We start from the raw sequence: 17,853 nt of genomic DNA, 5'->3' as shown, positions 1-17,853 counted from the left end.
TCTCCGGCTCTCTCCCTCTCTCCCTCCCTTCGTTCATTCCTTTCTCCCTCCCCCTCGCGTCTCCCTCGCTTCTCCCTCTCTTCCTCTCTCGCTCCTTCCCTATCTCCCTCCTCTCCCTCTAGTTTCCCTCTCTTTCCCCTCTTCTCAGCTACACGACACACACACATTTCTCCAATATTCGTCCCGTACTGACTGCATGGTTTGGAAGTTGTTAGAAAATGCAAATACATGAGTCTACACATTTACTTCTCTCGCGGATATACTAAACATGTACACTTTTTCTTTCTTTTGTATACACCAGAGGAAGCAGCCAAGGGGGGGGGGGGAACACGAAAACATAAAACATTAAAAAAAAGATATATAAATCTATGAACAAAAACAACAAAAAGAGCATAAGACCACGAAAAAAGAAAATATAACAGAAAAAAATATAAGACAAAACATAACAAATTAACTACACACAAAAAAAAACATAAAAAAGACAACATAAAAAATACAGAAAAACGTAAACATAAGAAAACAAAAGCAAAAAACAACAAAGAATAAATTATAAAAAACGGGAAAAATAGCCTGTAAATGTACTGTTCCCCTACTACTACTACTACTACTACTACTACTACTACTACTTCTATTACTCCTGATATATTCGTCTCATTGTGCTTCAGTAACGTCAGAACCACTAATACAACATCAGACCTTTTTTTTGCTCCTTTCTTATACACACAAAACCTCCACTCCATCATCCTCTTTGTCTCTTCTAATTCCCAAGATCACCACATCGTCAGAAACACATTTACAGAGACGTATACAAACAAGTCCCAGCGCATCATTGTCGCCTTTCGTTCCTTCCTTCCTTCTTTCTTTCATCCTTCATTCTTTTCGTCTCTCCCGTCCTCTCTTCGTTCCTGCTTCCCTTCCTTCCTTACTTACTTTCCTTCTTCACTTCGCTTCATTTTTCTTATTTCCACGAACAAATCTCACCATATTTCTGTCGTCTTTCCTTCCTTTCTTCTTTCATCCTTCATTCTTTTCGTCTCTCCGTCCTCTCTTCATTCCTTCCTACCTCCCTTCCTTCCTTTCCTCTTTCACTGCACTTTCTTTTCCTTATTTCCACGAACAAATCTCACCATATTTCTGTCGTCTTTCCTTCCTTTCTTCTTTCATCCTTCATTCTTTTCGTCTCTCCCGTCCTCTCTTCATTCCTGCTTCCCTTCCTTCCTTACTTACTTTCCTTCTTCACTTCGCTTCCTTTTCCCTATTTCCACAAACAAATCTCACCTTATTTTTGTCGTCTTTTCTTCTTTCCTTCTTTCATCCTTCATTCTTTTCGTCTCTCCGTCCTCTCTTCATTCCTACTTTCCTTCCTTCCTTCCTTTCCTCCTTCACTTCACTTTTTTTTCAGTATTTCCTTATTTCCTTATTGTCATCTTTCCTTCCTTCCTTCTTTCATCCTTCATTCTTTTTCTCCTCCCACATCTGCCACCTTCCTTTTGTCACTCCTTCCTTTCTTCTTCCCTCCCTTTCCCTTCCATTCAATTCCTTTCTCATATCCCTGACTTTCCTTCCTTCCTTCTTCCTTCATTATTTTCTTCTCCTGCACCTTCTTTCTTTCTTTCCTTCCTTCCTTTCTTTCTTTCTTCCTTCCTTTCTTCCTTCCTTACTTTCTTTCTTTCTTTCTTTTTTTCTTTCTTCATTCATTCATTCACTCCTTTCTTCCTTCCTTCCTTCCTTCCTTCTTCCGTCATTATTTTCTTCTCCTGCCACCTTCTCCCTTTCTTTCCTTCCTTCCTTCTGTCCTTCCTTCCTTCCTTCCTTCCTTCCATCCTTCCTTCCTTTTCTCCCTTCTCTCCCCTTTTCTTATATCCTCTATCATTCGTTCTTTCTCCTCCCATCTTCGTTTCCTCCACAGCAACAGGAACACTAACACAACATACACACACAAACATACATACATACACAAACATATCACCGTCTCAGAGCATACCCAAGAACACCAAACACAAACACAAATACAACAACAACAACATAAACAAACGCACATACAATAACATATCACCGTCTCATAGCATTCCCAAGAAGACCACATCATCAGAAACACAAATACAACATAGGACGCGTACACAGGAGCTGCCAAACATGTTCTTTCAGCGTATAACCGAGCAAATTGACCTCTTTTCGCTACTCTTTATTTTTATCTCTTATAGAAGCGGCGAGTAGTGGGCTTTTTTGTACTCTTTTTATTGCTTTGAGTCGTGTCCTCTGATGTAAAAACAAAAAACAAACAAAAAACTGATAACGTGTTGCGAACTGTTTTGTCCAGGTGATATTGGCAGCACAGGTTGGGTACATGTTTGCCGCACTGATAGGGACAAGACAGCGTGTAGGTGCTTCATCATCGCTGCTGTTAACATGGCAACCTTACTGAACCACGCTTCCACACAACATGCATCTAAACATTCTAAACACATTGGTCACGACATTATACAGCTACATAATATTCAAAACAACATAAAATCCGTGAAGCAATCTAGGTTACGTTCAGAGCGATAGGCAATTAGCAGAGAGCACTTCCCTTCCTTCATCCCCCCCCCCCTTATCCTCCCCCCCCATACACATACACACATACATATACACACACTCGCACACACACACACCTGCCTGACTTGTTTCCCTTATACATAACACACACAGTCCTGGTAGAGTGCGTGAACCCATTGCCACATACACGGAGAGCTTTGTGTGTTTAATCAATGGTAGCAGTGAGTGTTATGGGATTACATTATACAGACAGACAACCTCTTTTAAGGGGTTAGAGGTTTATTCTCTCTCTCTCTCTCTCTCTCTCTCTCTCTCTCTCTCTCTCTCTCTCTCTCTCTCTCTTCAGTTAATTAAAGAAAACCGATTGCTGTAATAAATTAGGGAACTAGCAGAAGAAAGAGAGAAAGAAGGAAAGGGAAGGAAAATAAGACGTAGGAAAGAACTGAGGAAAAAGGGAGGAATGATGAAAAGAGGAAAAAAGTGGAGGACGGAAAAAGGAAGCTGTTGAAAGAAAGAGAGAGAAAAAATACAAAAGAGAAAGAAAGGAGGGGACGAGAGGAAGGGAGAGCAGTGTTTTAAAGAAGATAATAATTGGAGAAGGGAGATACAAAGGATAGAAGAAAAGAAGATGAAAAGAAGAAGACAAAGGCACGGGAGGCGAGAACAAGAAGAAAAAAGTGGCAAGGACATGATACTAAAACGAAAAAAAGGAGAAAAAGAGAAAAGCGAATCAAAAGGACAAAAAAGGGAGTAGGGGAACACAGAGAAATGGAGAGAAATAAAAACAGGGAGGAGAAAGAGGCGGATGAAAGAGAGAAAGAGGGAGAGAATATAAACAAGCAGGAGGAGGAGGATAAAAGAGAGACAGGACAAGAGAGAAAGAGTAAGGAGGAGGATAAAAGAGAGACTGGACAAGAGAAAAAGAGAAAGGAGGAGAGAGAGAAAGGAGGAGGATAAAAGAGAGACAGGAGAAGGGAAAAAAGAAAGGAGGAGGATAAAAGAGAGACAGGAGAAGAGAAAAGAGAGAGGAGGAGGATAAAAGAGAGACAGGAGAAGAGAAAAGAGAAAGGAGGAGGATAAAAGAGAGACAGGAGAAGAGAAAAGAGAAAGGAGGAGGATAAAAGAGAGACAGGAGAAGAGAAAAGAGAGAGGAGGAGGATAAAAGAGAGACAGGAGAAGAGAAAAGAGAAAGGAGGAGGATAAAAGAGAGACAGTAATAGAGAGAAAGAGAAAAAGTAAGACAGGTGGGGCTTCACACAACACAGAAATATTAGATAATCTTGTTCGGAGGCCAGAGAAAGTTGCGTGGAAAAGGAGGCGAGAGGAGAGGCTGGTGAGGGCTTTTGTGTTACCGAAGAGGCGCAGGAGGAGGAGGAGGAGGAGGAGGAGGAGGAGGAGAGTGGCAGTGGTGGTGAGGTAAGGGTCCGTTGGTCGGCTGGAAAGTAGATTTATGGGGGTGGGTGGGGGTGGGGGGAGGTGCAAGCGAGTCGGTAGAGGGACTGATAAATTTGTTAAAGGAAGTCGAAGGGAGAGATTGGCGGAGACTGAATGGAGGAGAAGAAGGAGGAGGAGAAGGAGTAGGAGGAGGGGAAAGAGAAGGATGAGAATGAGAATGAGAAGGAGAAGAAGGAGGAGGAGTGATGAGAGAGTGTGTGAAAGGCGAAGAAAAGGGAGATAGATAGATAGATAGATAGAGGATGAAGATGGAGGAGGAGGAGGAGGAGTGATAAGAGACTTTGTGAAAGGCGAAGAAAAGGGAGATAGATAGATAGATAGAGGATGGAGATGGAGGAGGAGGAGGAGGAGGAGGAGTCGAAGAGTTTGTGAAAGGAGTGGAAAAGGAGAAAGAGATAGAGGGGGAAGATGAAGGCGAGGTAGTAGAAGAGAGATTGTGAAAGGGGAATAAAGGGAAAGATAGACAGAGAGGGTGAAGAACAAGGAGATGAAGAGAAGAAGAAGGTGAAGAAAGAGAAGGAGTAGAAGAGATTTTGTTAAGGGCGAGGAAGGAGAGAGAGAGATGGACAGAGAAAAAAAGGAGGAGGAGGAGGAGAAGGAGGAGTAGAAGAGGGTCTGTAAAAGGCAAAGAAGAGGAGACAGATCAAAAGATAGTGAAGAAAGAGGAGGAGAATTGCCTGAGATTTAGAGTAGATAGGTGTCCGGGTGGAGAGAATGTGAAGATGGATGGTGGGGCGTTATTTGAAGGAATGGAGAAAAGAAGGAAGATTTGGGAGGAGGAGGAGGAGGAGGAGGAGGAGGAGGAGGAGGAGGAGAAAGGAGATTTAGATAGTCCAAGTGGAGAAATGAACTGAAAGGATTGAAGGAAGTGAGGAGGAGAAGAAGGAGGAGATTGGAGGAGATGAAGAAGATGGACTGAAAGGGGAAAAGGAGGAGATGGAAAGAAGGATGAAGGAAGGAATGGAAAGGAGGAAGAGCCAATAGGAAAAAAATGGTGAATGATTGAAAGAAAAGGGGAAAATGTGGGAGAAGGAAAGAATTATGTAGGAAGAAAGGAAAGAAAAGAGGAAAAGAAGGAAAGAGCGAAGAAGGAAGGACGGAAGGAATCAAGGAGAGATTTAGGTCCAGAACATAAAAAAAAAGGAAAATAAAAGAGAAGATTAACTAAAAGACGGAAGGGATTTAAACCCGTTAAGAGGGGATAAAGAGGACGCGGGGAAGCTAAAGGGGGGGAGGAAGGGGAAGAGAGAGAGACAGAGGAAGGGAAGGAAGGGGTGGAAGAAGAGAGGATAGGAAGAAGGGGAAGAGAGAGGGAGAGGAAGGGAGGGAAGGGGTGGAAGAAGAGAGGGTAGGAAGAAGGAGAAGAGAGAGAAAGAGGGAGTGGAAGAGAGAGGGAGGGAGGGAAGAATGGGAATAGAGAGAGAGGGAGGGTAGGAAGAACGGGAAGAGAGAGAGGGAGGAAGTGGAAGAGAGAGGGAAGGAGGGAAGGAAGAAGGGAAAGAGAGGGAGGGAGAGAGGGAAGAAGGGGAAGAGAGAGAGGAAGAGAGTGGAAGAGAGAGGGAAGAAGGGGAAGAGAGAGAGGAAGAGAGTGGAAGAGAGATAAAGGGAGGGAAGGAAGAAGGGAAAGAGAGAGAGGGAGGGAGAGAGGGAAGAAGGGAAAGATAGAGAGGGAGGGAATGGAAGAGCTGAAGAAAGGAAGGAGGGAAGGCTTTCGGAAGGAGAAATACAGATAAATAGATAGATAAACAGAGATAGATACAGAGAAAGAGAATTTGGTTAGAGATTTGTTTTATAAATGCCAAGAACGCAGGAAAGAGGCCACTCAACACCCTGGAGGCAAGAGAGAGAAGAAAGGAAGAGAAAGGAAAATAATAGGAAGAGCCATAATTGAAAGAGAAGAGGGAGATAAGGAGAAGAGAAAGTGGGACGCGAAGGGATGAAAATAACCTTAGATAAGAAGAAACAGAGATAGGATAACAGTAATTGAACTTGAGAGGAAGAAAATAAAAGAGGAGAAGGAGAGATAAGAAAGCTGAAGGAAAGAGAAGAAAATAAAAAAAGAGGAATCGGAAGAGAAATGAAGAGGAGAGGAGAAGAAAAGGAAAAAGACGAGAGGAAAGAAAATGAAATACAAAATAAGCGAAGAGAAAAAAGAACAAAAATGAAGAGAAAAGAAAACAACAGAAAAGAAAAAGGTAGAAAAAAGAGAAGAAATGCAAGAGAAAGGAAGAAAAGGGGAGCAAAAAAGAACAAAAATGAAGAGAAAAGAAAACAACAGAAAATAAAAGGGTAGAAAAAAGAGAAGAAATGCAAGAGAAAGGAAGAAAAGGGAGCAAAAAAGAACAAAAATGAAGAGAAAAGAAAACAACAGAAAAGAAAAGGGTAGAAAAAAGAGAAGAAATGCAAGAGAAAGGAAGAAAAGGGGAGCAAAAAAGAACAAAAATGAAGAGAAAAGAAAACAACAGAAAATAAAAGGGTAGAAAAAAAAGAGAAGAAATGCAAGAGAAAGGAAGAAAAGGGGAGCAAAAAAGAAGAGAAGAAAGGAGAGAAGAAAAGAAGAGATAGAAGAAAAATAAAAGAAGACACGAGAAAGGGAATACAAGACACCTGCCCAGCGTTCTCATATTATCGTACTCAAAACATCGCATTCATCAGTTCCGGGGCCCAAAACTTTCGTACCCACAGAGATAACGCGATTCTAGGTGAAGTTATCGTTAAAGGCGTTACTTTTTGGTGTTTGTTTCCTGAGAGATGAAGAAGATGGACTGAAAGGGGAAAAGGAGGAGACGGAAAGAAGGAAGAAGGAAGGAAGGGAAAGGAGGAAGAGCCAATAGGAAAGAAACGGTGAATGATTGAAGGAAAAGGGGAAAATGTGGGAAAAGAATTATGTAGGAAGAAATCTGAGTGGCTGAGTACGATAATTTGGTAACGCTGCACCTGCCCTACTAACCAAGCCCATCCTCAGCAACACACCACTCTGCCATACCCACGTACATACCCGAGTCAGTGTATAGGTGGGCGGGCACGGCGGCGAGGGTGGTGGCCAGGCCGGTGAGCGCGAGGAGACCCACTATGCGGTCCACCTGCAGGGGCGTACGGTTCCAGGGGCGTACCAGGAACACCCCCGCTACCAGAAGATTCCCCCCCACGCCCACGCCCGCCAGCGCCGCCCACGCCCCTTCCACCCCCGTCCTTGAGGTCCCGTTGAGGAGGTTCCCCGAGGTTTCGTTCAGCCAAGGTCCGCCGGTGAGGGCCCAGGTTGGGTCCTCACTGCTCTCCTGGCTCTCCATCCCTGCTGCGGGCGTTCTGTAGAGTGTTAGATCCTCCTGCCCCGGGGTAAGACGTCTTGTGGTCCTGTGTCGGGTGTTGAGACGTCCCTCTATCCTGTATAGGGTGATAAGGTGGGCTGTTCGATCCTCCTGCTGCTAAATATTAGGTGTTGGATCGTCCTTTTGCTCTTGGTAGAGTATTAGGACGTCCCTTGTTGCTGTATGGGGTGTTAAGTCCTCCTGATCCTCTATAGTGTGCTAAGACATCCTACTGATCTTTCTAGAGACTTCGACTTGTTTCTGATAATGGTTTAGAGCGTCTGTTGTTCTACATATGGTGTTAAGACTTCTTTTTGTCGCGGGTAGTGTTAAGGCATCCTTCTGCTCTTTATAGCGTGTTAGATTCAACGTTCAATATATGGTTCACTTTTTAGGTTTCTGTCCTTTATATAGTGCTAAGGTCTCCTGCTGGTCTTCAGAGAGTATCAAGAAGTTCTGCTGCCCTACATAGGCTGTTGGACGCCCTGTTATTCTTGATGGGATGTTAAAACGATATCCTGCTGCGCTTTAAAGGGTGTGGAAGCGTCTTGTTATTTATATGTTTTTAAGACGCCCTCTAGGAGGTTAATGCTTCCTATGACTCTCTGAAGCACGTTTCGCACAGCACTGGTCACGCCTCGGCCTGGGTGGCGACACACTACTCACTGGCTCGCCCCTTCTTCAGAACACCGGGCGGCGGGAGGAACACAGCTTGCAGTACCGTCACGAGGCTGGAAAGCGTCTTGGAAGCTGTTCTTAAAGTAAACCTGTGTCGCCGTGAGAAAGGTTTGAAGGACACGTCCTCCACACCCTGCATCGACACTACACTTGCCTTCCAAGGCGTGCAAGAGGTCATTCGCATTCCTCAGAGGGTTCAGCGACGCCGCATTCGTCCCGCAAAACTTCCTCGAGGTCACACTCGTCATTAGATCGCCATACACTCGTCCTCGTCCTGCAGGTCACCATTAGGTCACCAAGGCCTTGACCTGACCTCCTGGGGCCGGTAACAGACAAACCTCAGTTCTTCGCAGGCCACAGTAACCTCCAGGCCTCCCTGGGGTCATGTAGGTCACTGGGTCACACGGGTCATGCTGGGCCGCGGCAGCCTTCCCCTGGGGAATGCGCAGGGTCACGGCAGGCCACGGATCAAAGGTCACGGGGCGCAGATCACGCCAGCCTGTACTTGGCTAGGTCACTAATCCTCGCGTCCCGGGAGTGGAGTGTTTGGGGTCAGCGCTGGTCACGGGGTCACAGCCGACTCTTGGGGGTCACCGTGACGCCTCCCCGGGGCTGTGACGCGCACATGGCCCGGAACACGTACATGGCGCGACGCACACTGACGGACGGGCGGGCACACACACACACACGTACACACACGCACATGCACAGCGGAGGCGGCACGAGTCCTCCTCCCACAGCGGCTGAGGAGAGACTGTTGCTCCCGCCCTCCCAGCTCTCCGCCCTCCTCCCCCCTCGGTTATGCCCCTACCTTTCCTTCCCCAACTCCCTTCTACCCATCCCTCTCCCTCCCCATCCCCCATCGTCCCTCTCTCCTGCCCCTCCCTTTCCTTCCCCAACTCTCCCTCCTTCCATTCCTCCCTCCTCACTCTTGTCCCTTCCTTTCCGTCTTCAGCTACCTCCTTCCCTTCCTCCCTTCACTCTCTTCTTTCTTTATCTCTTAGTTCCTTGTATTACTCTCTCTCTCTTCCCTTCCTCCTCCTTTCCTATCTTCCTGCCCTCCCTCTCTTCTCTCTTCTCTCCTCCCTCCAGCTGAGTGTTTTCTTCTCCAATTGGTTTCCTCCCTATTTCCTCTTCCCTCCCTCCCTCCCACTTTCCCTCCTTCCCTCTCTCCCTCCCTCTCTTCTCTCCTTCCTCCTCTCTTCAAGCTGACACTCCCTCCCAGCTGTGATTTATTTCTCGACCTCTTCCTTATTCCTTTTTTCACCTCTCTCCCTCTCTTCCTTCCTTCTTTCTTTTCCTTTCTTCCTTCCCATACTTTATCTCTCTATCTGTCTTGCTTCATCCCATTTCTTCATTCTTTACTTCTTCTTTTCCTTTCTTCCTCCCCCCATACTCTATCTATCTATCTATCTACATATCTATCTATCTATCTATCTGTTTATCATTCCGTGACCTAGAAGCTGCGGTACAACTCGGTCGATTTTCAATAAAGTCTGCGGACACGTCATGTAACTTTTCACTATTCTCCAGGTGGGTCGATAGCAGGATTGCCTTCACCTTAGGACACCTGGGAAAGCTAATCAGTACCAATCAGGTGGTTATGGCCGGGCTTGTGTTCAGATGGTAGTTAAAGATGTCCTTGAGCTGTTGTATTGTACCGTAAAGAAAATAATAAATAAATAAAATGGATAATAATGTAAGGAAAGTAGAGTTGGTTAATGATATGGAGAAGACAACAGAGGCGTGGTTATTGTTGTTGTTGTTGTTGTTGTTGTTGTTGTGTGGAGTGCCCTCTTGACTCAGCTTATTTCCCAGGCTCTTGACCTTCTCTCATCTCCTTGGCCATTCTCCTCTCCTCATTATTCTTTCCTCCTATTGTTCCTCGCTCCTTGCTTTGTTCTTTAATCCTTGATAGTTTTCTGTTTTGTCACCCGTTTTCGTATCTTCTTATATTCCTTCTCCTTTCGCTCTTTCTACTTCACTTCTCTCTCTCTCTCTCTCTCTCTCTCTCTCTCTCTCTCTCTTTTTGCTTCCCATTTGAATTTTCCTCTTTCTATCGCTCACTTCTCTCACTTTCTCCTTTCCTATCTCCCTTCCTCTTCCTGTTGCCCTTCTTTTTTTCTCCCTTCCTCCTTTTCCATCCCCTTCCATCTGATTCCCTTTTCTCTTCCTTATTCCTCATCTCCCTCTCTTTTAATAACCTTCCTTTTCCCTCTCTTCCTCCTATTCCATCTCTTATCTAATTCCCTTCTTTTCTCTTCCTTATTCCTCATTCCCCCATTTTCCTCTCTCTTTACTGCCTTTCTTTTCTCTCCATTACTCCTCTCCCATTTCCTTCTATCTACTTTCCTTTCTTTCTCTCCCTCCCTTTTCTCCCATATCTTTTTCTACTGCCCTTGTTTCCTCCCCCCTTTGCATTCCCTTTTCTACTGTCATTCTTTCCTTTCCCTTTCCTCCTTTTCCATTTCCCTCTATCTCTACTGCCCTTCCTTTCTCTCCCTTCCCTTCGTGTCCCTCACTCTCTTCCTCCCTCTGCTTCGCCTCCTCCCTCTCCCCTCCTCTCTCTCTTTTTCCTGTCACTTTTTTTCTCTCTCGCTTCCCCTGTTTTTCCATCTTTTCCAACATATCTTTTTTTCCTCTTCCCCTCTATGTATTTTTTTTTCCATCCACTGTTTTTTATTTTGATACACAAGGAAAAAATATCAATTTGTTATTCCATTCGGCTGTCAGTCTGGATAAGTATAGCTATCTTGACGCACACACACACACACACACACACACACACACACACACACACACACACACACACACACACACACACACACACACACACACACACACACACACACACACACACACACACACACACACACACACACACACACTTATAATCTGGTCTTTTTTCTTTCTTTCTTGTATCTTTCTTCTCTCTCTCTCTCTCATCTTGGCTTCTCGTTTTTATCCTTGTCTATAATCTCGTCTTTCTTGTCTTTCACATGTTTCAGCTTTTTTCTGCTAATCCTTCCTTTCTCTCATTTTTTGACGCTATTGTTCTCTCACTCGCATCATTATCTTTTGTTCCCTTTGAAGCGCTAACAGAAAAATATAAGGAAAAGAATGAGTGATTGAAATCTGCCTCTGAGCCTTCACTTGCTTCTCAGGGATGACAAAAGCGTCTCGTTGGCTGCCTTAAGATAAATAGATAGAAGAAGAAAAATTATATTAACGATGACAATGCATGGATAAATAAATCATGTCAGAAAGAACGATTGAAGGTGACTAGAAGGACAAGAAAAATATTAACGATAACAATGCATGGGATAAGGTTAGATAGAACGATTGAAGGTGACTAGAAGCTCAAGAAAAATATTAACGATAACAATGCATGGAATAAGTAAGTCTTGTCAAATAGAACGATTAAAGGTGACTAGAAGGACAAGAAAAATATTAACGGTAACAATGCATGGAATAAGTAAGTCTTGTCAAATAGAACGATTAGAGGTAATAATCTTTTTTTTCCGAGACTGAAGATTGACTAAGCGAAATGTTATAGGGGTGTGTATACATAATGGATACTTAAACAACAAAGAGTGAATCAACAACAGGTACTTTGATGATTAATGAATTCAAATATGAGGAGGAGTATTTAGTGAAGAAGGACGTAGCAAAATTAAGAAGGCGTATTGACAATAAATACTTCAGTTACAAAGGATGGCATTTTTTTTTTACAGTAGAGGGAGCAGTTCAAAGGGAAAAAAAGAAACAATAATGAAAAAAAGCCCGCTACTCAAAAAAAGCCCACCACTAGATGTTGTAATAATAAATGCCAACCAATCAGTTTATCAGTCAATCAGTTAGTAAATGTCTATCAGTTAACTAGTTTTCTGCCTTTGTCAAATGCAATAGATAATATGCAACAAAATGTCCGCTATGAAAAGTGTCCAAACAAAAGAAGAAAAAAAGAAAAAAAATAAGAAATAATCAGCTAAATGGAGTCAAATACGCATTGTTTATTTATTTATTTTTTATTATGTACATGAGTGAAGGTAAACAAGGGTACAGAGAGGGATGTTTATAAAGGGAATGATGGGTAAGTGTATATCTCTCTCTCTCTCTCTCTCTCTCTCTCTCTCTCTCTCTCTCTCTCTCTCTCTCTCTCTCTCTCTCTCTCTCTCTCTCTCTCTCTCTCTCTCTCTCTCTCTCTCTCTCTCTCTCTCTCTCTCTCTCTCTCTCTCTCTCTCTCTCTCTCTTCTCCCCTTCCAACTTGATTAACAAAACTACTTAAATAAATTACTTCCAAGGATGAAAATACAGTGTCCTTAAAGGTGTGTCTCTGCCTCCTTCGCCTTCCCTTACCTGTGTGCACCTGGCCCCTCTTTCTTAATTAACACGGAGGTAAATATTGTGATTACGACGTTCAGGGTAATCAGGTGTTCTCAGGAGAGTGTGTGTGCGTGTGTGTGTGTGTGTGTGTGTGTACCTGCCCCATCCCTTTCTTCCTCACCTGTTCTTACCTGCGCTTCCTTTCTTTCGCTGCTAATTGACTAACACGGGTTGTAATACGATAGGTAATTACAGTGGAGTTAATTGGTCGTTATCACAGGTGTTCTCGTTACGTGTCTCCCCTTTTTTGTCACCTGTCCATTTCCTGACCTTTCCCTTTCGTTCTGCTAATACTTACTCACCCCACCTTCTTTATCTTATCTCTAACACCTCGGTTGCCTTATCTCGGTTGCTTTATCTCAGTTGTATGTCCATGTGATTCCGAACGTTTAATAAGTATCTATAAAATTATGTATGAAAGATCCTATTCCTATTAGTTGACATTTACTTTTTCACATTAGATATCTTACTTATTTTCTGTTGATTTATCTCAGTTGCTTTATCTCATTTTTTTTTTTTGGCCCTTGTGATTTCCAACGCTTAAAAAATTATGTTTAAAATTATGAAAGAAAGTTCCTATTCATGTGAGCTATTCTTCACTTTCATTATCATTCACCATTATTTCTTATCTCTCGGTTCCAGTGTGTGTCGACTCCCAGAGAATCGAATGAAGGCAAGCAAGGGGAGGTGATTAGCGTCAAGCGAGCAGGTAATTACACGTAGTCACCTGAAGCAGTAGGGTGGAGGAGGGGAGGGTACGAGAGAAGGGGAGGGGTACAGAGGAATGGGAGTGAATGGGAAGGGGGTTCAAGAGAAGGGGAGTGGAAGGGAAAGGGTTACAAGAGAAGGGAAAGGGGTACGAGAGGAAGGGGAGTGGAAGGGAGAGGGGTACAATATATATATATATATATATATATATATATATATATATATATATATATATATATATATATATATATATATATATATATATATATATATATATATATATATATATATATATATATATATATATATATATATATATATATATATATATATATATATATATATATATATATATATATATATATAAAAACCTTACTAATACTCATATAACATTTTTTTTATATGTCCACAGCCTGGGAAGAAAAAAAGTATATCGTGAGTGAAGGTCAAGATATATAAAAAAAAGGTTGACCTTCCCTCCCCACTCACACACGAATAAAACGACAGATCTCCACCATCACACTATATACAGGAGAGGTCACCATTAAAAGGTCACCAACAGAAAAGATCACCACCAGAAGTCACCATCACAGGACACTATTCAAGGTTAGTAGTCACCATCCAAGAGTTAGGTCACCATCAGTAAAGGTCACAGGTCAGGTCACCACCATTACCCTTTCGCGTTCACGCTGAAGAGGGTCACGTGACTAATCTCGTGACCTTGACCTGACTCTTGCCGTGGGGGGGTTGTGACCTCTGTAGGGGGAGCTTGGGGTCGTTCGGCTGTGGATAGATGGATAGACAGATAGATAGATAGATACAGAGAAAATTATAATTACTCCTTTTCACTTCTTCCTAATTTCTCTATTTATATCCTTTTTTCTATTTTTTTCTCCCTTTCTTTTCTCTCCCTTTTCTGGTGTTTTTCTCCATTCTTACGTTCATTTCCTCCGACCTCTCTCCCTTCCTCTTTTCTGTCTCCCAATCTATATTAGCTTTATTCTCTTCTTCCTATCTTCTCCCTTTACAGTCCTTCTTCTGTTTCTCTTTCTTTCTCTGTTCTTTTTTCTCTCTCCTCTACTTTTTCTCCATTCTTTCCTCTCCACCTATCTCCCGTCCTCTTCTTTCGTCTCCCTATCATTAATACTCTTACTCTCTTCTTCCTATCTTCTTCCTTCACATTCCTTCTTCTGTTTCTCTTTTTCTCGTTTCTTTTCTCTACTTTTTATCCATTCTCTCCTCTCCACCTCTCTCTTTTCCTCATCTTTCGTCTCCCTATCATTATTACCCCTATTTTCTTTTCCTTGTATTTCCTTCATTCTCAGTCAATCCTTCGTACCTTCTTTTTTTCCTCTCATTTGTCTAGTCTACTTCTTTTGGTCCCTTCCCTTCCCTTCCCTTCCCTTCCCTTCCCTTCCCTTCCCTTCCTCCCTCCCTTCTCCCCTATCACACTGCCCCCCTCATTATCTCCCTTCATCTATCTCCTTCACTTGCACAATCCTCCTATCTCCCCCTTCCTCTGTGCCCCTCCCTTCCTCCATCCCTCCCTCCCTCTCTTCTCTCTCCTCCCTTCCTCCCTCCCTCCCTCCCTCTCTTCTCTCTCCTCCCTTCCTCCCTTTTTCTCCATTTTTCTTGCTACTAAATGACGACTTTCATCCTCCTGACGTAATTGATTTTCTCTCTCTCTCTCTCTCTCTCTCTCTCTCTCTCTCTCTCTCTCTCTCTCTCTCTCTCTCTCTCTCTCTCTCTCTCTCTCTCTCTCCTCCTCCTCCTCCTCCTCCTCCTCCTCCTCCTCCTCCTCCTCCTCCTCCTCTCCCGTCTTCATTGGCTTCGTTCAAACTTTTATTTTTTCTTCTTGCCTCTTCCTCCTTCATATTCTCCTTCTCCTCCTCCTCCTCTTTCATCTTCATTTTTTATTTACTTTTTTTTTTTCGATCTTCCTTGTCACACACACCTCTCTCATTGACCTCTCTTTCTCTTTCTCTTTCTCTTCCTCATTTCTTTCCTTGCTCTCCCTGAACCATATTCCTTTACACTCCCTTTCTCTCCCTTCCTTCTCCCTCTTCCTCCTTCGTCTTCTCTTACTCTCTTTCTTTTCCACTCCTTCCCTCTTATTATTTACCTCCCTTCCCACTTCCTTCACATCCACTTTCTCTCCCACTGGTCTTTTTACTATTCTCTTTTACTTCCTCTCTTTATCTACCTCTCTCTCTTATTTCTCTCTTTTATCATTCCATTCCCTCATCACCATTCTCCTCCCTTATCTGTCTTCGTTTCCTTCCAAATCATCTTACATTCTTTTATCTTTCTTGTTTGTCTTCTTTTATTCAATTTTTCTTCCCTTTCCCTCTCATTTCTTCTCCTTTGGTTCATTCTTTCCGTTCCTTCTCCCAATCTCCCTCATTTTTCGTCTCCCTCTTTCACCCTTTTTCTCCCTCTCTCTCTCTCTCCCTCCCTTCCTTCTTCCACCTCATCATCACATCTTCCCCTTTTTTATCTGATCCCTCCCTCCTTCTTCTCCTTCCCCCATTGTCCCTCCCTTGTTCCCCTCCTTCCTTTCCCCCTGTCTTCCTCTCTCTCTCTTCTCCACCTTCTCCTACCCCATTATCCAACCTCTCCTTTCTGATCTGATTCCTCCCTTCTACTCCTTCTTCCCCCTTTGTCCCTCCCTTTCTCTCTTCTCTTTCTCCCTCTTTCTCCCTCTCTTTTAATCTCCTCCTCTTCCTCCTCCTCCTCCTTCTTCTCCCCCCTCACCCCCACCACCATACCTGCCCTCTTTGTCCCTCCCTGTCTCCATTTCTCTTCTCCTTCTCCCCCTTTTTCCCTCCCTTTTCCCCTCCTCCTCCTTCTCCTCCCCCCTCACCCCTATCGCCACACCTGTCCTTCCTTACCTGGTGCCCGGCTGAGTAATATCTTCTCGAGGCGAAGCGTGGGCGCCTCCGAGGCAAGGGATACGAACAGGGACACCAGGACCGTCACCACCAGTACGCCAGCAGCCTCGTGGACCTGGGGAGGGAGTGGAGTGGATGAGAGTGAATGAGTGAATGAATGAGAGTGGGTGAGGGAGTAGATGAAAATGGACGAAGGAGAAATGAATGAGGGAGGAGGTGGAGGAAATATGGAGGAGGGAAAGGAGGTGGAGAGTGTCAGGGAGTGGAGATGGAGAGGTGAGGGAAGGTGGGGGATGTAAGGGAGCGGAAAGGAAAGGAGAGGTAAGGGAAGGAAAGCAAAGGAGAGGAGAGGAGAGGAGAGGAGAAAAGGAAAAGAAAGGAAAGGAAGCGAAAGGAGAGGAAAGGAAAGGAAAGGAAAGGAAAAGAAAAGAAAGGAAAGGGAAAGGAAAGGAAAGCAAAGGAGAGGAAAAGAGAGAAGAGAAGAGAAGAGAAGAGAAGTGAAGTGAAGTGAAATGAAGTGAAGTGAAGAGGAGGAAAGGGTAGGAAAGGAAAGGAAAGGAGAGGCAAGGGAAGGGAAGGGAACATGCTGGCAAACTTTAGCTTCCCTCCCATCATACTCCCTTCCTTCCTTCCTTCCTTCCTTCCTTCCTTCCCGGCATTCCTCCCACCTACCTGTACCTCGTTTCCTCTAAATACCTGGAGGAGTAATTAACGTGAATCATCGCTGCCTCACCTTCATATTTTCCTTCGTTTCCTCCATTCTTTGTTTGCTTTCTCCTTCCATTCCATTCCTTCTTCTGTTTCTCTTATTTTCTCGGTTCTTTTCTCTCTCCCCTCTACGTTTTTCTCCATTCTTTCCTTTCCACCTCTCTCCTTTCCTCTTCTTTCGTCTCCCTCTTATTATTTATCCTATTTTCTCTTCCTCGTATTTTCATCCTCATTCAATTTTTCATACCTTCTTTTTTTTGTTCCCATTTGTCTAGTCTACATTTTTAGTCCCTTCCTTCCCTTCTTCCTCCTTTTCCTTCCCTTCCCTTCCCTTCCTCCCTCCCTTCCCTATCACAGTCCCCCTTATTATCTCCCTTCATCTATCTCCTTCACCTCCACAATTATCCTACCTTCCCCGTCCCTCCATTCCTTTCTTCTATCCTTTTTATCGCTTCCTTCAACCTACAATTTGTTTCCTCATTTCTTTTATTTATTTCCTCCATTCTGTCTATTTCTTTCATTCCCTCCACTCGTTTCCTTCACCTGTTCTTCTGTTTCCTTCACTTTATCATCCGTTTTGTCATTTCTTCTGTTCGTTTCCTCAATTATCTGTTTGTTTTCTCTTTCCCTTGATCCGTTTTCCCCGTCCCTTCCTGTTTATCTATCCTCTTCCATTTCCTACCTTCGCCAAACTCCACAATGACCTTCCCTTCCCTCCTCCTCCTCCTCCTCCTCCTCCTCCTCCTCCTCTTCCTCCTCCTCCCTCGAGTGCCTTTGTGGTTAGTTCATTCTCTTATAATGATCTAATTAATTTCGTTCCCCCTTTCTCTCTCTCTCTCTCTCTCTCTCTCTCTCTCTCTCTCTCTCTCTCTCTCTCTCTCTCTCTCTCTCTCGCTCTAATTATCTTTGAAACAGGTGGTCAAACTTTTCACATTCCGCAAGTTTTCTTTAATAGATTTTTGCTCTTAACTAAAAACTGCCACTCAACGTTTTTCCTTTTTTTTTCTTTATAATGTTTAGTATGTGACTCTAGAAAGGGAGATCACACGGTTTTTATTTAGAAAGGGGTGTGACGCGGCTTAAGAAAATGGGATGTGACATTTTTTAGTCTACTTGTGTTATGCTTTGAGGAGGGAATGGAGACGAGGGAGGGAGGAGAAAAAGGGGAAGTAGAGAGAGAA

General features: G+C 43.7%; 2 protein-coding genes across 2 annotated transcripts in view; both read right to left on the bottom strand.

Moving 5' to 3' along the window:
- Nucleotides 1–8,823, bottom strand: part of LOC127008189 (pinopsin-like) — an 80,708-nt gene extending 71,885 nt beyond the window's left edge. The window contains exon 1 of the mRNA XM_050879878.1: nt 6,992–8,823. Within this exon, the coding sequence (XP_050735835.1) occupies nt 6,992–7,283 (292 nt within the window). The 5' untranslated portion in view covers nt 7,284–8,823. The remainder of the gene's footprint in view (nt 1–6,991) is intronic.
- Nucleotides 8,824–13,438: 4,615 nt separating this feature from the next.
- LOC127008187 (nose resistant to fluoxetine protein 6-like) overlaps nt 13,439–17,853 on the bottom strand; it is a 37,755-nt gene continuing 33,340 nt past the window's right edge. Inside the window, exons 16-17 of the mRNA XM_050879875.1 lie at nt 15,965–16,079; nt 13,439–13,856 (exon numbers count right to left, since the gene is read on the bottom strand). Of these exons, the coding sequence (XP_050735832.1) occupies nt 13,744–13,856; nt 15,965–16,079 (228 nt within the window). The 3' untranslated portion in view covers nt 13,439–13,743. The remainder of the gene's footprint in view (nt 13,857–15,964; nt 16,080–17,853) is intronic.

This window comes from Eriocheir sinensis, chromosome 37, assembly GCF_024679095.1.
Source record: "Eriocheir sinensis breed Jianghai 21 chromosome 37, ASM2467909v1, whole genome shotgun sequence".
Classification (NCBI taxonomy): domain Eukaryota; kingdom Metazoa; phylum Arthropoda; class Malacostraca; order Decapoda; family Varunidae; genus Eriocheir; species Eriocheir sinensis.
Note: the sequence above shows the minus strand (reverse complement) of the source record. Positions and strands in the feature narration are given on the sequence as shown.